General features: G+C 38.8%; 1 protein-coding gene across 33 annotated transcripts in view; it reads left to right on the top strand.

Annotated features, from left to right (window-relative positions):
* Positions 1-1,314: 1,314 nt before the first annotated feature.
* SPIDR (scaffold protein involved in DNA repair) overlaps positions 1,315-26,064 on the top strand; it is a 472,184-nt gene continuing 447,434 nt past the window's right edge. For 14 of the 33 annotated variants that reach the window (XR_011543433.1, XR_546115.2, XR_011543432.1 and 11 more), the window contains exon 1: positions 1,343-1,461. Coding sequence is in view for 16 of the 33 variants with exons in the window: in XM_070631667.1 (XP_070487768.1) it covers positions 1,429-1,461 (33 nt within the window). In the remaining 17 variants the exon portion in view is untranslated. Of the gene's footprint in view, positions 1,462-1,617; positions 1,726-2,582; positions 2,601-26,064 lie in introns of those variants that run through there. The other 19 variants (XM_070631682.1, XM_070631681.1, XM_070631676.1 and 16 more) reach the window with 8 other exon arrangements.

Below are 26,064 nucleotides of genomic sequence, written 5' to 3'. Positions count from 1 at the left end.
ATTGAGGCAACAATGGCAAATCCTTCTTCTTTGTGGAGTCCTAGTCAAAAGCCCAATATTCTAAATCCTCAACTACATTTAGAATCTAGTTTATCTTATTCTAAGTGTTGATAGTAATAGTATTAGCAATAATGCCTTCCTCAAGCTAATATTTTCTTCTTTCATTTTTTTCAACTATTGCAGAGTGGACATCTTACTATATACTAAGTATTTGTGGCTTTAAGCACCGGAACTCAAACACAAGATGATGAAAGAATAGGAATTAGAAAGGGAAGAACAAAAATGGATAAATTGCAAAAGTGTATTCTTACAGAGGCACAAAAACTGCTTTTGAAGCAGAAGACCAAACTCCACTTCTATCATACTTTTGAGGGTGCAACTAAGAATCCTTTCCTTCTCGCCATGCTAACACTTTTTCAACTTGCTTGAATCATTGTTTAGTTTTTTCTACGATAGATACCTTCATTATAGAATATGCCTATTTAGTTAGGAATTTGTAACCGAATTCAGTTTCTACTCAGTCTCAGCTCCCTGCCAAATTGAACTTCCTTTTAAATCTACTTCTCCAAGGCCTGAGACACATAAATATACTGATTTGTGGGATTAGGAATGGTGGCTGTCTCTAGTACTGAGTTAGCGTACCGGCAACAATGACATCATCTGGGAACTTGTCAGAAATACATGTTCACTGGCCCCATCCCAGACCTACAGAACCCAAGTCCAGTCATCCATATTATAACAAATCTTGGCGATTTTGATGTCTCCTAAATTTGATGATTTGGGCTCTGGATACTTAAACCGTTCCTCCCCTCACTCCCCCATCCCCCATAGATAGGGGGAAATATCACTCCTTTCTCCAGTTATCAACAGTTACAACCATTCCTGAAGTATTGATTGTTGAATTCGTAGCCTACTTCGAGTTTTCATCTTACTTTTCTTTAAGGTCCTTTGTTGCCTGACAAAACAGACCACATATGACCTTTATTTGAAAAACACCACTTGGGGGCTGACCCCCGTGTGAGGCACCTGCACAGCAGCTCCTCCACCCGAAGCCCGACGGCCAGAGATGCGGCATGCCCGGAGCGTGCTCCCCAAGATCTTGGGCCCTAGCGAGGAAGCGGCACAAGCAGCGAAGACCCTTTCCGGTCTCAGACAGCCAATCTGAACTCGACTATCCAAGCTCGCAACCCAGCCAAGATAGCCCACTTGTGCCTAGGAAGCGCGGGGTGGCAGAGAAGCCCCGCCCCACGCCCGAGCGCCCTTCAATCGCAGCGCGCGCTTCGGCGCGCTGCGCTGTTAGGGCGGTGCGTCCTGGAAAGCCCCGCCCCCCGCCCAAGAGCCCGCCAATTGCAGCGCGCGGTGTGGTGCGTCGAGCTGGTTCGGGGGCGCGCAGCCTTTCGGCCCCTCGGGGAGGCGGTGCGCGTGGACATGGCCGGCGGCGGTCGCTCTTGCGGCCCGAAGGTAGGCTGTGAGCAGGGAGCCGGCGCCACGCCGAGCGCGCTTTCTTCGCGCTGTCTCCAGCGGTCGCCTGGGAGCCCCGCGGGCTGGAGAGTCCCACTCTGTCCTCCTTATCGGCCGAGCTCGCAGGGCGCAGGGTGCGCGTGGCTGGGCGGGGCTAGTAGGGGCGAGAGGCGGGCGCTGTGCTGTCGGGGATCTCTGGCGAGGTGGCGGCCGGCTCAGTCCGTGAGCGTGGGCAGAGCCCGCGTCGCGGGTTCAGCCCCTGAGGTTGGTTCCTGCGCCTTGTGCGGATTGAACCCCTCGCCGCTGTCTGGGCCGCGCCATCCGTGTCGGATGCGGAGGGCGGGCCGCGGAGTCACTTCCTTGGGAGAGGCTAGGCGTCGCAGCCATAGGGGTGACGAAGTGAACGATTGGGGTGGACTCTGGGACGAGCGTGTGAGATATACTTACCCTCGCTGGCGTTTGTCAGTTCTGTGTCTCTTTTTCACTCACTCGTACAACGCGCCAAGGCAGTGGTTGGTATGGAATGGTTCTGCCATTTCTTCCCAGATATCTCTGTTGCCCTACTTTCCTTTCTCCCCTAAACTTTCTCTGAATCTTTTTCTTCCTGCTTCGGTGGGAGAGGAGTCTGAAGCTGACTGCTGTGGGTCTGTCTGTATAGACCAACGTCTGCCGCAGTGTTTGGGCACGGAGTGTGTGTGTAGGGAATGCTGCCTGAGTGATACTTAAATGATTGCAGCTGTATTCGTGAGTACATCCTCCTTGTTCTGTGAATTGTTTGTGCTGGCGTGTGTATTTCACCTTTTAAAGCTATTTCTAAGTTTCTTTCTTAGAAATATGCTTGTCTCATCCTACTGAAACGAACTTTAAAAAGCAAACCTAGTGCCTCCTTTCTTGACTCCTTTTCCTTTTACCAAAAAACTTGCTGAAAAAATACTCCATATATATTGGTTCAACTTCCTTAACATTCCTATGCTTCCTTGCTTCTAGGATATCATGGATTGTCAGACACACCCAATTTTGTAAGAGATTTTAGAGAGTAAAAGAAACCTATGACACACATACCTATCAATTGTAAGACACATCCTGATTTCAGAAATATTAAAATGTGAAAGAAAATCAAGGAAATTATTAAACCCAATGTAAGTTATTTACTTTGTCACTATAACATTTGACACATTTACTATTGTCTTTTATTTTTTTTGGAGCATCCATGACTGTTGCTACCTTGATTGTCTTCCTGACTTGTAACTGCTCATTTACTGTCTTCCTGCCATGTTCTAATTTTTGACCTTGTGCTTTTTCTTCCTTAACAAGTTTAAGGAAATAAGTAATCAATCTCATTGATGTTGTGTCACTGCCATATAGATAACTTTCAGATCTGTATTTGACCTTTCCTTGAACTCAGTTTAAACTTAGTGTGTCATGAAATCATCATTTTCTCACCTTTAGTCCACTAGGCCCTAACAGTTCTTCCTGTGTTGTGTTGATCTTTTGTTAGTGATGCTCTTGGCTAGGAATGCCGGAGGCACTCATCTGGGCCATATTACTTGTAGCAAGCTCCCACAGATACTCCCTCCTCCCACCCCCCCACCCCCCCACCAATGTTGTGGCTGGATCAGACCTTGTGGTTCTTTTTATGATTGTAGGATGCACTTCAGCAGAAAACAGCAGGGAACTTTGAGGAACAAGATTTATTACTCATAGGTCCAGGAGGGTACATTGCACAGCCAGGGGCCACACAGTGAGGTTGAGTGGAGAGAGAGGGCGGGCAGACCCTATCTGAGGATGGCATGTCTAAAGTTTCAAGGGTTCACTCTTTACTGGCTAATTTAAAGCGTAAGAGCAGGAATTAGGGCACTGGAAGAGAGAAGTGGGGTCAGTCAAGTGGTCAGTTATCTAGGTTACCCAGGGCTTTCTGAAAGAGGGAACCTCATGGGTGGGCGTGGCCTAGATCCTTATCTGGTTGTTTTGCTAGTAGCTTTGTCATACAGCTGGCACTATGTTTATTAAAGATGGATGTCTTTGAAATGGATGCTTCAGCAATCCAAAGCTTAATGTCACTTACACTACAGTCTGACTTAGAAATCTTAGTGTTTTTGACTTGATACTCACTTCTGTCCTCTTTGTTCTATCAGTTTTCAAGACCTTATCAGTTTTTCTTTTCAGTAGTTGTATTAGTTATCTATTGCTGTGTAACAGATTGTCTCAAAACTAAACCAGCTTAAAACAAATGTTTATTTTCCTAGACAGTATCTGAGGGTCAGGAATTTGGAAATGGCTCAACTGAGTGGTTCTAGCTCAGGGTCTCCCAATAGTTGGAGTCAAAGGGTCACTGAGTCAGGAGCATCCACTTCCAAGCTCACTCATGTGCTTATTGGCAAGTGTCTGTTCCCTTCCACTTCCATAAGGACGCTCATAGCATGGCAAATGGCTTTGCCAAAGGCAAGAGAGCGCACAACTAAGAAAGAGGCCCTGACATATAACATAATCTCAGAAGTGATATACTATTTCTTCTGTCCTATTCTGTTCCTCATGTAGGTAGAGTGTGAGGGGGTACTATAGAGGACTATAGAAAGTCAGGAGGTGGAGATCATAGGGAGCCATTGTGGCGGCTGGCTACCACAATAGTTTTGTCCCAGGAGTTTTTTTTTTCATTTCTGTCACCATAGGTCAGGCCCAAAGTACTTCATGCTTGGAGTGTTTATGTGGTATGAGGTAGCATGCTTCCATTCCATCTTCTGAGATGACTTTCTCTTAGATGCCATTTTAATTATATTGTTATTCCTCTGCTTAAGCATCATTTTACTTTTTATTGCCTACATAATTATTTATTTTGGACTTACCCTATGCTGAGTGCTTTATATGTATTAACTCGTTTAATTCTTTCAACAGTCCTATGAGATAGGTACTATTGTTGGTCTTATTTTGTGGATGGGGGAACTAAGGCACACCAGAGAGGTTAAGTAATTTGCCTAAGGTGACATAGCAGTTAACTGAAGAATGTGGGTAGTCAGCTCCAGACTTTGCTTTGTTCAGGCTCATAACCTGTTATTTGTCTCTTCTGTAATGTGGCCATGCCTTATTCCTTAACTTTACAACTTTGTTTAGTATTTATCTTCAAGGTAAACAATTATTTTCACTGTATTTTCTTGTCTCTTGGTATTTGCTCATGTTTTTGGTTTGGAGTGATGCTGTTTCTTCCATTTCTGCTTATTGAAAATTTAATCATCTGTCAAGGCCCACCTCAAATCCCACCTTGTCCTTAATCATCCCAGTTGTAAATAAACTTTATTCTGTATTCCTGTGAAAAGTTGTCTGTATCATTCTTATAACTTCATGTCTTATATTAGGTTTACTTGTATCTATGCTTTTGTTCACTTATAATGTGGCCATTGTAAGATTGGGGACTATGCCTTCACCCCATGTCCCCCAGAACAGCTGCTATAGTGTCTTGTGCATATTAGATGCTTCATAAATATCTGATGAATGAATGAAATAGGAACTAATTTAAAAGATTTGGAAGTATTCTAGATATGAAGAAACATAGAGAAATACCTTGGTTAGAAGACTTATGTACCAGCCTCAGCTATACAACTAATTTTGCAATTTTGGACAAACCACATACATCTTTCTGGACTCTTAAGATGAAAGGTGGTATGGTCATGGACTAATGTGGTAGATTTGGGAACAGTATTGGGAAAGGACTGAATTGATGGATTCTAAAAGGATGAGATTTAGGCACCTGAAGTTAAAAGAAGAGGGGAGAATCAATGGTGACTCAAAAGTTTAACTTGCAAAAAATGAGGAAGTTAAGGAGAGTTTGTTGCTGTTTAACTGATATCAGGATATACAGATTTGTGAAAGTTAAGCCCCAGGGAGATTAGGACAGTTACTTGCTCAAAGGCTGGGAGTATTTTAGCAGTTTCCTCCCTCCTGCCTCAGCCCCCTCCCTGTCCTTTCAAGTGCTGGTTATTCTTTTTTCCTCTTTATGCCTTGTGTTCTCCCATTACTTGCTAAATAGCCAAGAATGACCACAAATACTGTTTTTCTCTACCAGTTGCTACCTTTTGAGATTTCCTGATCCTCCCCTCACTTTCACAGTTCCTTTTGCCTCTTCAAACTGAATTATGGTTCTCTGCCTTCTCAACACTCTTTTCATGCTGAAAGGAAAACTGTATCTTGGCAAGATCATAAAAGAGAAATGAAGGAAGATTATATCTTCCTGATGACACCCTCCTTTTCTAATCCTTTGGGTCCTTGTCACAAAAGCTTATTGTATTTTTGGTGCTTCTTGCATAATCACAAGGACAAGTTAGATATTAAATACAGTGTATATTAAATGTATATTAAATGGCAAGTAGGTCTTAAGTACGATGTATGTGTTAGTTTGAATTGAAAAGTACACTAAGGCTATACTTCAAATGAAAAGTGTTTTCTTTTTTAAGAGGGGAAACATTTTGCTTCTTTGAAGCGGGAGGGAACTGGAGCCAATGGAGGAAGGACCAACCTTGTACTTTCCTACAAGATTGGATTCTGGTACAGAAAGGGGTTAGTTTTAGAGAATGGGAACGTTTTCCCTCTGAGACTGTAGGGAAGGAGAGTCCAGTAGATGGGAGGCTGGCTGATTTTTACAATCATTGATTTTAACCCAGGGGAAGATGTGATGACTTGAGCTATGATGATGACATGGAAAGGTAAAAGAACGTGTGGGTATGGAACTCATGCATGTGTGTGATTGTGTGTAGGTATGTGTATGTGTGCATGTAAGAGTGTGTGTGAGAGTAGAGGGCTAACAAATGAATAAGAGTGTTTACCAGCATTGACGGAGGACATGTAATAAGAAAACATGAAGGGTGCTTCTCTCATTTTGGGGTCTGTTTATGGTAGCCCTGTGGGTTGGTAAAATGAGTTGGTAGAAGGGTAGGAGTCTTAATGCTTGAAAGGCAACACTGAAGTAGTTGGCCATAGAGTGCAGAATGGCAGGGGAAACATTGTGATTAGGATGAGGCTAGTGACTCTGATAAAGTGAGTGGGCTTGAGACTTAAAAGTCCAAGTGAATTCCCAGCTACTCAGAGCCCAATCAGAAACTCAGCTGGTGGTAACTTTGTGTGGAAGGTGCATGTGATAGTTATTGGTAGTCACTTTTGTTAAAGTGAGGTAATGCAGAATCAGTGGCTAGAATGTTTATTTCTGGAATTAGAATACATGGGGGAGAATCTTGACACATTGCTTACAAGCTCTCTGACTGGGGCAATATACCTAACATTTCTAAGTTGTAGTTTGTCTATAAATGGGGATAATACCTATCTTGCAGGGTTGATGTGAGGATTAAATGATGAGAATCCATGAGATGATATACTGAGCATATAAGCACTCAATTAATGTTAGTGATAATGAAAGCAATTACTAATAAAACACCATGATAGTGAAAGAAATTTTTATATGAGGTTGAAGCTATTGTACATCCTCTACTACTTTACGTCTAGATTTCCCTGAAATTACTTCTTTAACTTGTTGAACAAGAAACAGGAAGAGGGCTTTGTTTTAAAGTTGTTTAGTAATGATGGGAGATTCTCTCATAGTTACCTTGGTAGGAGTACCTTATGGTTCCAATTTTAGCCCTTGGTAATCCCATTGGATGACTTGTTGGTGACTCTACTTCTCAGAATTATACTATTTAGTATTGACATCTTGGTCTAGAGGTTGTCCTATCCTTAAAATGGAAGGGAAAGAGAGCTAATGGAAGACTTTCTATAAGTCAGGTACTTCACATATATACTTCATTTAAAAGAAAAAGTATTTTCTTTTTAATCAAAATAATATTTGCTTGTAGATAAGGTAAAGTAGTACAAAAAAGTTTCTCATGAAAACTAGTGATCCCTTGCCCTACTTCTTCCTGCACTTAGTCCTGTCCCTGTGAAACAATAACTTTTCTAAACTGAGATAATTGTGGAATCGCGTACAGTTGTAAAGATTAATACAGAGAGATCTCATGTATCCTTTACCCAGTTTGACCCAATGGTAATATTTTGCAAAACTGTAGTACAATGTCACCATCAATATGTTGACATTAATGCAGTCCAGCTATTTTATTCAAATTTCCCTAGATGTACGTGTGTATATATTTAGTTCTATACAAATTTATCACCTGTAGGTTCATATATCCACCACCACAGTCCAGATACTGAACAGTTCCATCAGCACTGTATTATAAAAGGATCCCTATAAAAATAATCACACCCACTCCCTTCCAGTAACTCCCATTACCCCTAATCCCTGTCAGTCACTAATGTGTTCACTGTTCTAAAAAATGTGTCATTTCAATAATGTTATAGAGTCATACAGCTCGTAACTTCTGAGGATTGTTTTTCTTTTTTTGCCACTCAGCATAATACTCTGGAGATTTATACAAGTTGTTATCTGTATTAGTAGTTGGTACATTTTTATTGCTGAGTAGTATTTCATGGAATGAATGTACCCCTGTTTCACTTAACATTATATCTGTTAAAGGACATCTGGGCTGTTTTCAGTTTTTGGGTTTTATGAATAAAACTGCTGTGAACACTTGTGTACAGGATTTGGTGTGAACATAGGTTTGCATTTCTCCAAGATAAATGCACAGGAGTGTAATTGCTAGGTCATATAGTAACTGGATATTTAGTTTTGTAGAAACTGTTTTCCAGAGTGGTTGTACGATCTTAAAGTCCCACTGGCAATGTGTGATTCAATTTCATAGATAATAAATTCATCCTTTTAAAGTATGCAGTTGTTTTTAAAGTATACAATTGCCTATTGCAAGTAGGCCACTGCAGTATTAATAAATTACTGCTAATTGTTGTAGACAAATGCCCTGGGAATAGGACTTTTTCCCTGAGTGAGCTCTGATTGTCAAATTATGATAAGCTCTTTGGTCAAATTATGATAAGTCCTGTGAATAAGTTTTTTCCCAAGAGCTGCCAAATGGGTCAGATAGTGATAACTTTGGAGAGACAGGGCTATTTGAAGAGCTCCAAACTCAGTTTGCTCTCTGCTACACTGCCAGTTTACTACCCTGGTTACATGGCTGCTGTTTTTCAAGGCTACTGTGGAGCTAGAGTGGGGGCATGAGACTAGAGCAAGTTAAAACACCACAAAGTTCATTGTTTTTCGAGAGATTCAGCTGTTTTACTTGAGTAAACGCTATTCAGATCGTTGCCTCTGGTTATGTATGTAGTCTATGGATAATTTCCAGATTTCTGAAAAATTAGATTTTGACTCTTTTTGTTAATGTTCTCACTCCTTTCCATGGAGGAGTGGGTTATTAGAGATCCTTACTCTCTTATTCTGGAAGTTTGCCCATCCCATTTTTTGTTATCTATCTATCTATCTAATTATTTATTTATTTTTGAGGAAGACTAGCCCTGAGCTAACATCTGCTGCCAATCCTCCTCTTTTTTACTGAGGAAGACTGGCCCTGAGCTAACATCGTGCCTATCTTTACTTTATATGTGGGATGCCTGCCACAGCATGGCTTGACAAGCATTGTGTAGGTCCACAGGATCCGAACTGGGAACCCCGGGCCACCAAAGCAGAATGTGCGAATTTAACCACTGTGCCACCGGCCTGGCCCCACCCATCCCATTTTTTATTTTAACCACTCTGATAGGTGTGTGCTGATAACTGACTGTGGTTTTAATTTATAGTTTCATGATGGCTAATGGTGTTGAACATGATTTTATGTACTTATTTGCTGTCCCTCTGTCCTCTCCGATGAAATATCTATTCATGTCTTTTACCCATTTTTAAATTAGTTTTATTTGGTTACTGTTGAGTTTTGAAAGTTTTTGTTTTTTAGTATTCTAGATACTAGTCCTTTATTGGGTATCTTGTTACCAAATATGTTCTCTCAGAGCAAAAATTTTTAATTTTTACAATATCCATTTTATAGTTTGTACGTTTGCTATCAATACTAAGAACTCTTTGCCCAGCCCTAGAACCCAAAGATTTTCTATTTTTTCCTAATACTTTTATAGTTTAATGTTTTACATTTAAGTCTGTGACATATCTTGAGTTAATTTTTGTTTAAGGTGTGAGGGTTTGGTTGGGATCCTCTTTTTTTTTGCCCATAGATGTTCAGTTGTCTGTTGCCATATTGAAAGTCTGTTCCTTCCTCCATGGAGTTGCTTTTGCATGTTTGTCAAAAACCAATTGAGCAAATATGTGTGGGTGTATTTCTGCGTTTCTAAAATGTCCCACTCATCTGTGTGTCTATCTCTTTGTCAAATTCACTGTCTTGATCATTGTAGCTATATAGTAAGCCTTAACGTCAGATAGAGCGACTTCCCACTTAATTCTTCTTTGTCAAGATAGTTTTAGCTCTTCTACGGCCTATGCATTTTCTTACAAGTTTTAAAATGTGTCTATTTCTACAAAATCCTTGCTGGAATTTTGATAGGAAATTTTGATAGGAAAGCTATAGATCAATTTGGGGCAGATAGACATCTTTGCTACGTGAGTCTTCCAGTCCATGAGCATCTTTATTTATTAGGCCTTCTTTGGGTTCTTTTATCAGTATTTTGAAATTTTTAGCATATAGGTGCCATGAATGTTTTCATAAGTTTATACCTAAGTTTAATTTCTTTTGGAGTGATTGTTTATTGTGTATTTAATTCCAGTTTCTACATGTTTATTGTTAGTATTTAGAAATGGATGGATTTTTGTGCGTCGATGTTATATCATATGACCTTGCCAAACTCACTTATCAGTACTAGCTATTTTTGTAGATTTCTTGAGATTTTTCTCCATAGAATATCATGTCTCTGTAGTTTTCTTCTTTCTTTTTCAATCTGTGTTCTGAAATCCACCACCCTCTTCCCACCTTCCTGCCTTATTGTAATGGCTACAACTTCCAATACCATATCACATAAGAGTGATGAGAGCAGATATCCTTGCATGTTACTGATCCTAGGGGGAAAGCATTTGTTCTTTCTTGAGTAAGTATGATGTTAGCTATAGGTTTTTAGGTAGATACTCGTGAGTTGAGGAAATTTACCTCTATTTGTAATTTGCTGAATGGATATTATATTTTGTTATATACTTTTTCTGTACCAGTTGATAGGGTTTTTCTTTTTAGCCTGTTAATGTGGTAGATTACATTGGTTGATTTTTTGAATGTTGAATTGGCCTTGTGCACCTGGGATAAGCCCCACTTGGTGTATAATTCTTTGTAGACATTATTGGATTCTTTTTGCTGATATTTTGTTGAGTTTTTTTGCGTGTAAGTTCATGAGAGATATTTGGTCTGTAGTTTCCTTTTTTGATACTGTCTTTGTTTGACTTTAGTATCAGGATAATAGTAGTTTCCTAAAATGAGTTTAGAAATGTTCTTTCTTGTTCTATTTTCTGGAACATATTGTATAAAATTGATGTTAATTCTTTGTTAAAAGTTTGCTAGAAATCTATAATGAAACCATCTGGGCCTAGTGGTTTGTTTTCAGGGGCTTTTAAACTTGAAATTCAATTTCTTTAATGGTTATTGGTCTAGTCAGGTTCTCTCTTTCATCCTGGTTGAGTTTTGGAAGTTTGTGGTTTTTGAAGAATTGGCTGATTTCCTCTAAGTTGTTGAATTTGTGAGTGTAATGTTATAGTGTTATCTTTTTTTTAAAATTTATATATATATCTTTTACTAATTTTTTAATTGAGATTATGATAGTTAACAACCTTGTGAAATTACAGTTGTACATCATTATTAGTCATGTTGTAGGTACACGACTTCACTCCTAGTGCCATCCCTCCATGCCCCCTTTCCCCTGGTAACCACTGATCAGTTCTCTTTGTCTGTGTGTTAACTACCACCTATGAGTGGAGTCATACAGAGTTTGTCTCTCTCTGTCTGGCTTATTTCACTCAGCATAATACTCTCAAGGTCTATCCATGTTGTTGGGAATGGAACGCCTTTGTCCTTTTTTATGGCTGAGTAGTATTCCATTGCATATATATGCCATAGCTTCTTTATCCAGTCATCAGTTGCTGGGCACTTAGGTTGGTTCCATGACTTAGCTATTGTGAATAATGCTGCGCTGAACATAGGGGTGCATGGGACTTTTGGAATTGCTGATTTCAGGTTCTTAGGATAGGTTCTTAGGTTCAGTAGTGGGATGGCTGGGTCGTAAGGTATTTTTATTTTTAACTTTTTGAGGACTCTCCATACTGTTTTCCATAGTGGCTGCACCAGTTTGCATTCCCACCAACAGTGTATAAGGGTTCCTTTTTCTCCACAGTCTCTCCAACATTTGCCACTCTTGGTTTTGGATATTTTTGCCATTCTAACAGATGTAAGGTGATATCTTAATGTAGTTTTGATTTGCATTTCCCTGATGATTAGTGATGTTGGACATCTTTTTGTGTACTTATTCGCCATCTGTATATTTTCTTTGGAAAAATGTCTGTTCATGTCCTGTGCCCATGTTTTGATCAGGCTGTTTGTTTTTTTGTTGGTCAGTTGTGTGAGTTCCTTATATATTAGGGAGAGTAACCCCTTGTCGGATATATGACTTGCAAATATTTTCTCCCAACTGGTGGGTTGTCTTTTTGTCTTGATCCTAGTTTCTTTTGCCTTGCAGAAGTTCTTTAGTCTGATGAAGTCCATTGTTTATTTTTTCTTTTGCTTCCCTTGTCTGAGAAGACATGGTATTCGAAAAGATTCTTTTAAATTCGATGTCAAAGAGTGTACTACCTATGTTATTTTCCAGGAGTTTTATGGTTTCAGGACTTATCTTCAAGTCTTTGATCCAGTCTGAGTTTATTTTTGTGTATGGTGTGAGGTAATGGTCTACTTTCATTTTTTTGCAAGTGGTTGTCTAGATTTCCCAACACCATCTATTGAAGAGACTATCTTTTCTCCATTGTATGTTCTTGGCATGTTTGTTGAAGATTAGCTGTCCGTAGATGTACAGTTTTTGTTTCTGGGCTTTCAGTTCTCTTGCATTGATCTGTGTGCCTGTTTTTGTACTAGTATCATGCTGTTTTGATTACTATGGTTTTGTAGTATATTTTGAAGTCACAGCTTGTGATGCCTCCAGCTTTGTTCTTTGTCCTCAGTATTGCTTTAGCGGTTTGGGGTCTTTGGTTGCCCCATATGAATTTTAGGATTCTTTGTTCTATTTCCGTGAAGAATGTCGTTAGGATTCTGATTGGTATTGCATTGAATCTGTAGATTGCTTTAGGTAGTATGGACCTTTTAACTATGTTTATTTTTCCAATCCATATTCATGGCATTTCTTTCCACCTTTTTATGTCATCATCTGTTTGTTTCAATAGTGTCTTATAGTTTTACTGTGGAAGTCCTTCACCTCCTTGGTTAAGTTTATTCCTAGGTATTTTATTCTTTTTGTTGCGATTGTAAATGGAATTGTATTCTTGAGTTCTTTCTGTAAGTTCGTTATTAGTGTAGAAGTGCAACTGATTTTTTAAGTTGACTTTGTGCCCTGCAACTTTACTGTAGTTGTTAATTATTTCTAATAGTTTTCCAATGGATTCTTTAGGGTTTTCTGTATATAAGATCATGTCATCTGCAAACAGTGAGAGTTTCATTTCATCACTCAATATTTGGATTCTGTTTATTCCTTTCTCTTGCCTGATTGCTCTGGCCAAAACCTCCAGTACTATGTTGAATAAGAGTGGTGATAGTGGGCATCCTTGTCTTGTTCCTGTTCTCAGAGGCGTGGCTTTCAGTTTTTGCCCATTGAGTATGATGTTGGTTGTGGGTTTGTCATATATGGCCTTTATTATGTTGAGGTAATTGCTTTCTATCCCCCTTTTCTTAAGAGTTTTTTAAAATCATAAATGGCTGTTGGACCTTTCAAATGCTTTCTCTGCATCTATTGAGATGGTCATATGGTTTTTAGTCCGCATTTTGTTAAGGTGGTGTATCACATTGATTGACTTGCAGATTTTGAACCATCCCTCTGCCCCTGGTATAAATTCCACTTGATCATGATGTATGATCTTTTTGATATATTGCTGTGTTCAAGTTGCCAGTATTTTGTTGAGGATTTTTGCATCTATATTCATCAGCGATATTGGCCTGTAGTTTTCCTTTTTTTGTGTTGTGCTTGTCACGCTTTGGTATCAAAGTGATGTTGGCTTTGTAGAATGTGTTAGGAAGCATTCCATCTTCCCTGACTTTTTGGAATAGCTCAAGAAGGATAAGTACTAAATCCTCTCCGAAAGTTTGGTAGAATTCTCAAGGGAGTTGTCTGGTCCCAGGCTGTCATTTTTTGGAATGCTTTTGATTACTGTTTCAGTTTCTTTACTTATGATTGATCTATTCAGATTATCTATTTCTTCTTGATTCAGCTTTGGGAGGTTGTAAGAGTCTAAGAATTCATTTTCTTTAGATTGTCCATTTTGTTGACATATAGCTTTGTGTAGTATTCTCATAATCCTTTGTATTTCTGTGGTATCTGTTGTTTCTCTTCTTTCGTTTCTGATTTATCTGAGCTTTCTCTCTTTTTTTCTTTGTAAGTCTGGCTGTTTGTCAGTTTTGTTTATCTTCTGAAAGAACCAGCTCTTTGCTTCATTGATCCTTTCTGCTGCCTTTTTTTGTTTGAATTGCATTGATGTCTGCTCTGATTTTCGTTATTTCTCTCCTTCTGCTGACTTTGGGCTTTGTTTGTTGTTATTTTTCTACTTCAGTTAGGTGTAGTTAGAGATTTTTTATTTGTGGTTTTCCTTGTTTGTTAAGATGAGCCTGTATTGCAATTAATTTCCTTTTTAATATGGCCTTTGCTGCATCTCATATTAGTTGGTATGGCATATTCATTTTCATTTGTCTCCAGATATTTTTGATTTCTCCTTTAATTTCTTCAGTGATCCATTGGTTCAGTAATGTGTTGTTTAGTCTCCATGTCTTTGTCCCTTTCTCAGCTTTTTTCTTGTAATTAATTTCTAGGTTCATAGCATTTTGACAGCAAAGATGCCTGTTTTTATTTCAATCTTCTTAAATTTATTGAGGCTTACCTTTTTTCCCAGCTTATGGTCTATTCTTGAGAATGTTCCATGTGCACTTGAGAAGAATGTATATTCTGCTGTTTTTGGATGGAGTGTTCTATGTATGTCTATTAAAGTCCAACTGGTCCAGGGGCTGGCCCCGTGGCCGAGTGGTTAAGTTCGCGCGCTCCGCTGCAGGCGGCCCAGTGTTTCGTTAGTTCGAATCCTGGGCGCAGATATGGCACTGCTCATCAGACCACGCTGAGGCAGCGTCCCACATGCCACAACTAGAAGAACCCACAACGAAGAATACACAACTATGTACCGGGGGGCTTTGGGGAGAAAAAGGAAAAAATAAAATCTTAAAAAAAAAAAAAAACAAAACAAACAAACAAAAACTTTAAAGTCCAACTGGTCCAGCTTTTCATTTAATTCCACTGTTTCCTTGTTGACTTTCAGTCTGGATGGTCTATCCATTGATGTGAGTGGAGTGTTGAGGTCCTCTACTATTATTGTGTTAGTATTAATATTTTCCGTTAGGTTTGTTAATACTTACTTTATGTACTTTGGTGCTCCTGTGTTGGGTGCATTGATATTTATAAGTGTTATGTCTTCTTGGTGGAGTGTCTCTTTGATCATTATATGCCGCTTTTCTTTGTCTCTCTTTACCTGTCATATCTTGAGGTCTACTTTGTCTGCTATAGGTATTGCAACACTGGCTTTCTTTTGTTTGCCATTAGTTTGGAATATTGTCCTCCATCTGTTCATACTAAGCCTGTGTTTGTCATTAGAGCTGAGATGTGTCTCCTGGTGGCAGCATATTGTTGGGTCTTGGTATTTAATCCATCTCACCACTCTGTGCATTTTTATTGGAGAAGTCAATCCATTTACGTTTAGGGTGATTGTCAAGACACAAGGGCTTAATGCTGCCATTTTATCACTCATTTTCCAGTTCTCCTGCCTTTCCTTTGTTTCTCGTCTACCAATAAGTTACGTAGTTTTTTATGTTGTGTTTCTTTGTTTTGTTCTTATTTATTATTTGTCTCTCTGTTCTGCTTTTTTGTTTAGTGGTTACCATAAGGTTTGTATTCAAACTCTTGTAGATGAGATAGTCCGTTTTCTGATGGCCTCTTACTTCCATAGACCAAACCAATTCAGTTCCTTTCCTCTTCCTCTCCTAAGTTGTTTTCCTCACATCTTATTCCATCTTGTGTTGAAAGTTTGTGGGTAAAATGTCAAGATTATGTTATTTTTGGTGTTTTCCTTCCCTGTATTTTTAATGTTTTATTTGAGTTTGCTAATACATTCTGATGGATAGCTACAGTTTTCTGATTTTGTTTACCTATTCACTTCCTTAATTAGGGCTTTGTAACTTCTTTCTTTTTTATCAGATATGAGGGGCTTCTTGAGGACTTTGTCTAGGGGTGGTCTTATTGCGATGAACTCCCTTAGCTTTTGTTTATCTGGGAAAGTTTTTATTTCTCCATCATATCTCAAGGAGATTTTCACTGGATAGAGTATTCTTGTCTGGAAGTTTTTGTCTTTCAGAATTTTGAATATGTCATTCCAGTCTCTCCTAGCCTGTAAGGTTTCTGCTGAGAAATGCACTGAAAGCCTGGTGGGGGTTCCTTTGTAAGTTATTTTTTTCTGCCTTGCTGCCTTTCGTATTTTTTCTTTGTCATTGACTTTTGCCAGTTTCTCTACTATATGCCTTACAGTGGGTCTTTTTATGTTGATAGTTATGAGATTTTTTTGGGTTCTTACACTTGCATTTCTAGCTTCTTCCCCATGTTTGAGAAGTTTTCTGCTGTTATTTCTTTGAACATGCTTTCTGCTCCATTCTCCTTCTGTTCTCCCTGTGGAGTACCTATAATCCTTATGTTGCGTTTCCTAATTCAGTCAGATATTTCTCAGAGAATTTCTTAGTTTCTTTTTAGTGTTAGTTCTTTTTCCTTCTCCATCTGAAGCATTTCTATATTGGTGTCCTCAACATTGCTGATTCATTCCTTCATAATATCACCTTTATTGTTCAGGGAATCCATATTCTTCACTTCATGCATTGTGTTTTCATCTCCAATATTTCTGATTGGTTCTTCTTTATATTTTAAATCTTTTTTGTGAAGAAGATCATGAATTCATTGAACTATCTGCATTTTCTTGTAACTTGTTGAGTTCTTTTAATGATAACTTTTTTGAATTCTGTGGCATTTCCATTATAGATTTCTATGCCTCAGGATTGATTTCTGGGTACTTGTCATATTCCTGCTGGAGTGGGAATTTAGTATATTTTTTCATACTGCTGTGTGGCATGGATTTGTGCTTTTGCATAGTGGTACTATTTGATTCACTTCCGCCTGCTGCCACTTTATTGGCGTCAAGACCTGTGCAGTCTGAGCCTGCTGAGATCTACAACTCAGCTCCTAGCTGCTGCTTTTAACTGGGGTGCCGGGCAGGGGGGAGGGACGTGTTCTTTCTCCTGCAAGATCTCAGTGGCTTCTTGCTCTGCCCTATCCGTTCTCCTGGGGTGGTAGCTTGATGAAGACACCCCTGCAGTAACTAGTCACTTATGTGTGGGGCTTTCACCTTGGCACCGAGGACCCTCGGAGAGTGATGATGTTGCCGTGGAGGGCCACCAGCACCCCCTTTCCTTTCAAAGCCACGCACAGTCCCTAGGTTGCTGCCCTTCAGGATTAAGAGAAGCTCATTACCTCTCTCCACTTCCTTAGAGGGGCTCAAGACCCTCCCCTTTCAGACATATGACTGTGTGGGTCTTTCAGGCATCTTTTGTGTTGTGTGTATGTCTTCTGTTGGAATATGAATGTACTTTTCATTGTTTCTTAGAGGGGATAGTTTAAAGTAAGAGCTCACTCCACTATGATGCTGACGCCACACATGATATCTTGTTTTCTGATATCATATTGTTTTCTGATATCTTGTTAACTTGCTCTGAAGTTCATAGTCCAAGTATCATTGTCTTTTGATGTGATTTGATTTAAAATGTTCATTAGCTTCTAACCACAGCTGTTACTTTTGGGGAACTATTTATGTAGCCAGCAGGGGGAGCACTTATTCATGTTCCTTTTGTAACTGGGACTCAAGCTGGAGAAACATTGAGAATTTTAATATGTGCAGTTTAGAACGTTTTTTGAAAATTGCCTTGTGATAATAAAAACAATATCATCCATAAGTTTACCATCAAATAATATAAACATTTTGATCTATTTACAGCTAGTGTTTTTAATGAATGCTTATCATGTTATCTGTTATAACTATTATATATATTTCGTCTCTTAAGGAAATGTTTTACAAGATATTGTCATCAGTATTACATGGAAATGTATTTTGGAAATCTTCCTGACTACTCTTCTATTTTGATGAAATCAGAAGTAGAACATGCATTCTTAAGTATAAAGAAGATTTCAGTGGTTTCTTATAAATTTGTAAGTTTTAGAATCAGAAATTTTCTTTTAAGCAAACAAAAATAGAGTACAACAGTGTCTGTTTTGTGTGTGTGTGTGTGGGGGGGGAAGATGGTCACTGAGCTAACATCTGTTGTCAATCTTCCTCTTTTTGCTTGAGGAAAATGGTCCCTGAGCTAACATCCATGTTAATCTTCCTCTACTTTGTATATGGGATGCTGCCACAGCAATGCTTGATGAGTGATGTATAGGTCCGCACCAGGGATCTGAACCTGCAAACCCTGGGCTGCTGAAGCAGAGCACATGAACTTAAACCACCACACCACCAGGCCAGCCCCAACATTGTCTATTTTAGGGTTACAGCTATGAAAAGGGTGTGTAATTAGAAGAATCAAATAGGGCTGGAAGATATTAAAATAGTTGTGTCAGGGTGGTAACCTACTGCTTGGTACGTAATTTTGTACTCAATTTTTGGAACAGGTGAGTAGTAGGACCATAGTGATGAGTCTTTCTACTTTACTGTAATACTAGGGCAATACGTAGAGGGAAAAAATTTTGTAAAGATGTAAACAAAGATGAATGACTTCTTAAAAAGTTATTTCTAAGAAAACCTGTCAAGTTTGTATAGCTCTAGATTATATTCTGTAAACCCTTAAAAGTTGTGTCTGAGAAAAGCAGTATATAATATTGTTTATCTAACAGCTAATTTACTTACAGAAGGTGTACAACATAGTGATTCGATATTTGTATACATTGCAAAATGATAACCACAATAAGACTAGTTACCATACACAATTACACTTTTTTTCTAGTACCTGTGTTCTGGCCACAATTTTACCAAGATCTCCAAATATTTTCTCTTTGAACATTACCTCTATAAGTCCTTCCTTGTTTTGAAGTTGTTTGTTGAATTTCATATTCAGCTTTGTCACTTACACATTAAAGTTAACACAGGTAACAAATATATCTGTATGTCTATAAGTGTGGAGAAGTAGAGTAACCAAAGGGAAGACAGTTTTGAGGAGAAATCGAATTGCAGTGGTTGGAAGGATGAATAGCATATATGTGTTGACAAATTTCTGTAGACGTCTGTATTTCTCTAATGATTAGTGATTTTGAGCAGCTTTTCATGTCTTTATTGGCCATTTACATCTTCTTAGAGAAGTGTCTTTACAAGTCCTTTGCCCCTTTTAAAATTGAGTGTTGGCTTTTTGTTGTTGAGTTGTAGGAGTTCTTTATATATTCTGGGTATTAATCCCTTATCAGATATTGGATTGCATTTTAATAAACTCTGGCTTAATGGTTAAAGAGTTTGGATTGTAGAATCAGACCAGTCCGTGTGTGAATCCTAGGTCTCCTGCTTGTGAAAACATGGGCCCATTTCTTGAATTTCTCCTGAAGCCTCTGCTTCCTCATCTGTAAAGCTAGAATACCTACCTCATCAGATTTGGGGAGGATTAAATGGTATCTTCTATGATTAAATAAGTGCTGAGTATATGGTAGATACTGTTATTAGTTTCTCATGTCTGTTTCCCAAACTAGGATTTTTAGCTGAGAGTTAATAATTCCTGAAGTGAAACCAGTCTATGCTTATACTTAATGTTAGTTGATTATTGGCTCACTTTACAGATTGTATCTTGCTTACTGACTTTGAAGTGTCTCAGACTTTTTTTTAATTTTAATTTTTTTATTGCGGTATAATTGACATGTAACATATTAGTTTCAGGTGTACAACATAGTGATTCGATATTTGTATACATTGCAAAATGATAACCACAATAAGACTAGTTACCATACACAGTTACACTTTTTTTCTTTTTTTCGTTTATTAATTTTTGGATGTACATTATAATATATTTCGAATTCTGTGTAGATTACATCATCTTCACCACCCAAAAGCTAATTATAGTTCATCCCCTCACATGTGAGCTTAATCACCCCTTTCACCCTCCCTCCTCCCCTCTTCCCATATGGTAACCACCAATCCAATCTCCAGTGCTATGTGTTTGTTGTTGTTTTTATCTTCTACTTATGAGTAAGATCATATGGTCTTTGACTTTCTCTCTGACTTATTTCACTCAGCATAATACCCTCAAGGTCCATCCAAGTTGTCACAAATGGCCGGATTTCATCATTTCTTATGGCTGAGTAGTAGTCCATCGTGTATAAATATGACATCTTTATCCATTCGTCCCTTGATGGGCACCTAGGTTGCTTCCAAGTCTTGGCTATTGTGTATATTGCTGCAGTGAACATAGAAGTGCAAGTATCTTTATGCCTTTGTGTTTTGAAGTTCTTTGGATAAATACCCAGGAGTGGGATAGCTGGGTCACATGGTAGATCTATCCTTAATTTTCTGAGGATACTCCATACTGCTTTCCATAGTGGCTGCACCAGTTTGCACTGCCACCAGCAGTGAACAAGGGTTCCCTTCTCTCCACATCCCCTTCAAAATTTGTTGTTTCCTGTCTTGTTAATTATAGCCATTCTGACTGGAGTGAGGTGATACGTCATTGTAGTTTTGATTTGTGTTTCCCTGATAGCTAATGATGTTGAGCATCTTTTCATATGCCTGTTGGCCATCTGTATATCTTCTTTGGAGAAATCTCTGTTCAGATCTTTTGCCCATTTTCTAATTGGATTGTTGGTTTTTTTGTTGTTGAGCTGTATGAGTTCTTTGTATATTTTGGATATTAACCCAATATCTGATTTGCAAATCAGAAAAAGCCCCTTATCTGGTTTGCAAATATCTTCTCCCAATTGTTAGGTTGTCTTTTCGTTTTGTTGATGGTTTCCTTTGCTGTGCAGAAGCTTTTAAGTTTGATGTACTCTCATTTGTTCATTTTTTCTTTTGTTTCCCTTGCCCGGTCACCCATGGGACTTCAAAATATGCTGCTCAGACCGATGTCAAAGAGCGTACTGCCTATGTTTTTTCCTAGAAGTTTCATGGTTTCGGGTCTTACATTCAAGCCTTTAATCCATTTTAAGTTGACTTTTGTGCATGGTGTAAGGGAATGGTCTACTTTGATTCTTTTGCATGTGGCTGTCCAGTTTTCCCAACACCACTTATTGAAGAGACTCTCCTTTCTCCATCATATGCTCTTGGCTCCCTTGTCGAATATTAGCTGTCCATAAACGTGTGGGTTTACTTCTGGGCTCTCGATTTTGTTCCATTGACCTGTGTGTCTGTTTTTGTGCCAGTACCATGCTGCTTTGGTTACTATGGCTTTGTAGTATATTTTGAAATCAGGGAGTGTGATACGTCCAGCTTTGTTCTTTTTTCTCAGGAATCTTTTGGCTATTCGGGGTTTTTTGTTCTATATAAGTTTTAGGATTCTTTGTTCTCTTTCTGTAAAAAATGTTGTTGGAACTTTGATAGGGATTGCATTGAATCTATAGATTGCTTTAGGAAGTATGGACATTTTAACTGTGTTAATTCTCCCAATGCAAGAGCACAGAATATCTTTCCATTTCTTTGTGTCTTCCTCGATTTCTTTCAAGAATGTTTTAAAGTTTTCGGTGTACAGCTCTTTCGCCTCTTTGGTTAAGTTTATTCCTAGGTATTTTATTTTTTTTGTTGCAGTTGTAAATGGGATTGTATACTTAATTTCTCTTTCTGCTATTTTGTTATTAGTGTATAGAAACGCAACTGATCTTTGTACATTGATTTTGTATCCTGGGACTTGACTGTATTCCTTTATTGTTTCTAAAAGTGTTTTAGTGGAATCTTTAGGGTTTTCTACATATAAAATCATGTAGTCTGCAAAGAGTGACAGTTTCACTTGTCTTTTCCAATGTGGATCCCTTTTATTTCTTTTTCTTGCCTGATTGCTTTGGCTAGGACTTGCAGTACTATGTTAAATAAGAGTGATGACACTGGGCATCCTTGTCTGGTTCTTGTTCTTAGAGGGATAGCTTGCAGTTCTACTCCATTGAGAAGGATATTTGCTGTGGGTTTGTCACATATGGCCTTTATTATGTTGAGGTATTTTCCTTCTATACCCCTTTTACTTGGCGTTTTTATCATAAATGGATGTTGTATCTTGTCAAATGATTTTCTGCATCTATTGAGATGATATGGGATTTTTATTCTTCATTTTGTTAATGTGGTGTATCACGTTGATAGATTTGCAGATGTTGAACCATCCCTGCATCCCTGGAATGAAACCCCCTTGATCACGATGTTTCATCTTTTTAATGTATTGTTGTATTCAATTTGCTAGTATTTTGTTGAGGGTTTTTGCAGCGATGTTCATCAGTGATATTGGCCTGTAATTTTCTTTTTTTGTTTTGTCCCTGTCTGGTTTCAGTATCAGGAAATGTTTCCTTCCTAGAATGAGTTAGGAAGCCTCCCCTCCTCTTCAGTTTTTTGGAAGAGCTTGAGAAGGATAGGTATTCAGTCTTCTTTGAATGTTTGGTAGAATGCTCCAGAGAAGCCATCTGGTCCTAGACTTTTACTTTTTGAGAGGTTTTTGATTGCTGTTTCAATCTCCTTGCTGGTGATCGGTCTATTAAAATTTTCTGCTTCTTCTTGGTCCAGTTTTGGAAGGTTGAATGTTTCTAAGGATTTTTCCATTTCTGCTAGATTATCCAATTTGTTGGCGTGTAGCTTTTCATAGTATTCTCTTATCTTTTGTATTTCTGAGGTGTCCGTTGTAATCTCTTCTCTTTCATTTCTGACTTTATTTATTTGAGCCTTCTCTCTTTTTTTCTTGGTGAGTCTAGCTAAGGGTTTGTCAATTTTGTTTATCCTTTCAAAGAACCAGCTCTTGGTTTCGTTAGTTATTTCTATTGGTTTTTTTAGTTTCTATTTTGTTTATTTCTGCTCTGATTTTTATTATTTCCTTCCTTTTGCTGATTTTGGGCTTTGTTTGTTGTTCTTTTTCCAGTACCTTTAGATGGCTTTTTAGATTGTCTATTTGGCATCTTTTTTCTTTGTTGAGGTAGTCCTGATTTGCTATAGACTTTCTTCTTAAAACTGCTTTTGCTGTATCCCACTGATTTTGGCATGTCGTGTTTTCATTTTCATTTGTCTCCAGGAATTTTTTGATTTTTTGATTGAACCCATCGTTGTTTAGTAGCATTTCCTTCAATCTCCATATTTTTGTGGCTTTTCTGGTTTTCTTACTGTTGTTGATTTCTAGTTTCATACCCTTGTGATCAGCAAATATGCATGGTATTATTTCTATCTTCTTAAATTTATTGAGACTTGTTTTCTGGCCTAATATGTGATCAATCCTGGAGAATGTTCCATGGGCGTTTGAAAAGAATGTATATTTTGTGGGTATTGGATGGGATGTTCTGTATATATCTACTAAGTCCGTCTGGTCTAATGTGTCCTTTAAGGCCAGTGTTTCCTCATTGATCTTCTGTTTGGATGATCTGTCCATTGGTATAAGTGGAGTGTTAAAGTCCCCTACTATTATTGTGTTACTGTCTGTTTCCCCTTTATGTCTGTTAATAACTGATTTATATATTTAGGTGCTCCTATGTTGTGTGCATAGATATTTACAAGTCTTATATTTTCTTGTTGAATTGTTCTCGTAATTATTATGTAGTGTCTGTCCTTGTCTCTTGTTACAGTTTTTGTTTTAAAGTCTATTTTGTCTGATATAAGTATTGGTACCCCTGCCTTCTTTTCTTTGCCATTTGCATGGAATATCTTTTTCCGTCCTTTCACTTTCAGTTTGTGGGTGTCTGTAGGTCTGAAGTGTGTTTCTTGTATGCAGCATATACATGAGTCTTGTTTTTTTATTCAATTGGCCACCCCATGGCATTTGATTGGAGCATTGAGTCCATTGACATTTAAAGTAGCTATTGATAAATATGTATTTATTGCCATTTTACTTTTTTTTTCTGGGTGTTTTAGTAATTCTTCTATGTTCCTTCCTTTTTCTCTTGCTCTCTTCCCCTGTTGTTTGATGGCTATCTTTAGTAATATGTTTGATTTCTTTTTGTCTTATTTTTTTTCTGCTTGTTATAGGTTTCTGATTTGTGGTTACCATGAGGATACTATTTAATATACTATGCATGTAACAGTCTATATTGAGTAGATAGACTCATTAGCTGGATCTCTTCCTAAAAGCTCTACTTTTTCACTCTCCTCCTCCCACATTATATGTTTTTCACATCATATATAGTCTTTTGTTTAGTGTTTGTCTCTCCATTATCCTCTTATCATTGAAATAGGTGATTTTAGTACATTTGTCTTTTAACCTTCACATTATCTTCATAGGTAGTTGCTCTGCTGCCTTTACTATACTTTTACCTTACAGGTCATTTTATTGCCTGTCTTTAGTTGTTGTTGCTGTTTTGGGTTTTTTTTGATAATTTTTCTTTATCTCTATTTGTGGTCCTTGCTTTCCCACTTAAATAAGTCCCTTCAGCATTTCTTGCAGAACTGGTTTCTTGGTGATAAACTCCTTTAATTTTTGCTTGTCTGGGAAGCACTTTATCTCTCCTTCCATTCTGAATGACAACCTTCATGTATAGAGTATTCTTGGCCATAGGTTTTTTTCCTTTTAGCACTTTAAATATGTCATGCTATTCTCTTCTTACCTGTAGGGTCTTGACTGAGAAGTCTGCTGATAGCCTGATGGGCTTCCCTTTATATGTCACTTGTGGCCTTTCTCTGGTGGCTTTTAGGATTCTCTCTTTATATTTAATTTTTGACATTTTGATAATACTATCTCTTGGTGTGGGCCTCTTTGGGCTTCCCTTGTTTGGAGCTCTCTGTGCTTCCTGTAGTTGGATGTCTGTCTCCTTCATCAGGTTAGGAAAATGTTCATCTATTATTTTTACAAATAAGTTTTCTGCCCCGTTGTCTCTCTCTTCTCCTTCTGGGACACCTATAATCTGAATGTTAGCACGCTTGATATTGTCCCAGAGTTCCCTTAAACTGTTCTCATTCTAATTCTTTTTTCTCTGTTCTATTCTGCTTGGGTGATTTCCTCGTTTTTCACCTAGCTTGCTGATCCGTTCTTCTGCTTCCTCTATTGTGCTTATGAGTCTGTGTAGTGAATTTCTCATTTCCAGTATTGTGTTCTTTATTTCTGATTTTTTTTTTAATATCTTCCAGTTCTTTGCTGATGTGTTCACTCTGTTCATACATTCTTCTCCACATATCTGTGAGCATCCTCATTATATTTTGTTTGAATTCTTTGTTGAGTAGGTCGCTAGTTTCTGTTTCACTTAGTCCTTTTTCTGGGGTTTTATACTGTTCCCTTGCTTGGAAATTATTCCTTTGTCTCCTCGTTATGCCTCTTTCTCTGTGCTGTTTTCTTTGTACTAGGTGAGTCGGCTATGTCTCCTGATCTTGGAGAAGTGGCCTTATGTATGAGATGCTTTATGAGGCGCAGCAGTGTGCTTCCCTATTGTCACCAGTCCATAAGAACCAGGAGTGACCCCTTTGTGGGCTACTTGTGTTCTTCTGCTTTGGCAGGGTTGCTCCCACTGCAGGTATCCAGGGAGTGTGATCTTTCCTTCCCTGCCCAGCTGTTTGTAAATCCGGTTTGGGAGGGGCCTCAGCACTGTTGGCTACAAAGTCTATCAGCACACTCTTATTGCAATTGTCCTCTTAATTGGGTTGGTACCCAGTGTAGCTGGTTGCTAGGCTCAGGGGCTTACAGTTGTGATAGGCCTCAGGCCTACAAGGCTGTTGTCAGTTCTCTTAGGAGTGCAGCTGAGTGGGGCTGGCCCTAGGCAGGGGGCATTCAGTTGTGTCAGGCTTTGGAAGGTGGGGCTGATCCTTTTTATGGCTATTTGTGAAGCACAAGTCTTCTGCCACTGATAAGCCTCACCCCCCCACCGGACCACATACACTGTCAACCCAGTCCTGGTCTGTGCAGACTTCTCAACCCCCTGGAGCATACCCCAACACCACACTGCAGAGGCCCCCAGCTCTCCCCCAATGCTCCCCACAGTTCACCTGGTCCTCACACAGGCCTTGCCCCACAGAGGCAGACACCCTTGCCTGCCTGTAGAGGATCAAGGCACTGAGTCAGTGCAGGCTGAAAAGTAGCCTGAGCGTTTGCTGTTAGGTGGTGCCAGTCCCTAGGGCAGGTTGCCTGCCCTGGCTGAACTGGATTAAATCTGTGCTCTAGTGGGTGTGGCAGACCCCTGGGCTAACAGCCCAATGGATGCTTTCAGTGGCCCAGCTCAGAACAATGGCCCCCACCAATGTCTCAGTTTCCAGAGAGGACCCTCCTCTCACGA

The sequence above is a fragment of the Equus przewalskii genome, chromosome 8 (assembly GCF_037783145.1).
Source record: "Equus przewalskii isolate Varuska chromosome 8, EquPr2, whole genome shotgun sequence".
NCBI classification, from domain to species: domain Eukaryota; kingdom Metazoa; phylum Chordata; class Mammalia; order Perissodactyla; family Equidae; genus Equus; species Equus przewalskii.
The sequence above is the reverse complement of the archived record's forward strand: the minus strand, read 5'-3'. Positions and strand labels throughout refer to the sequence as shown.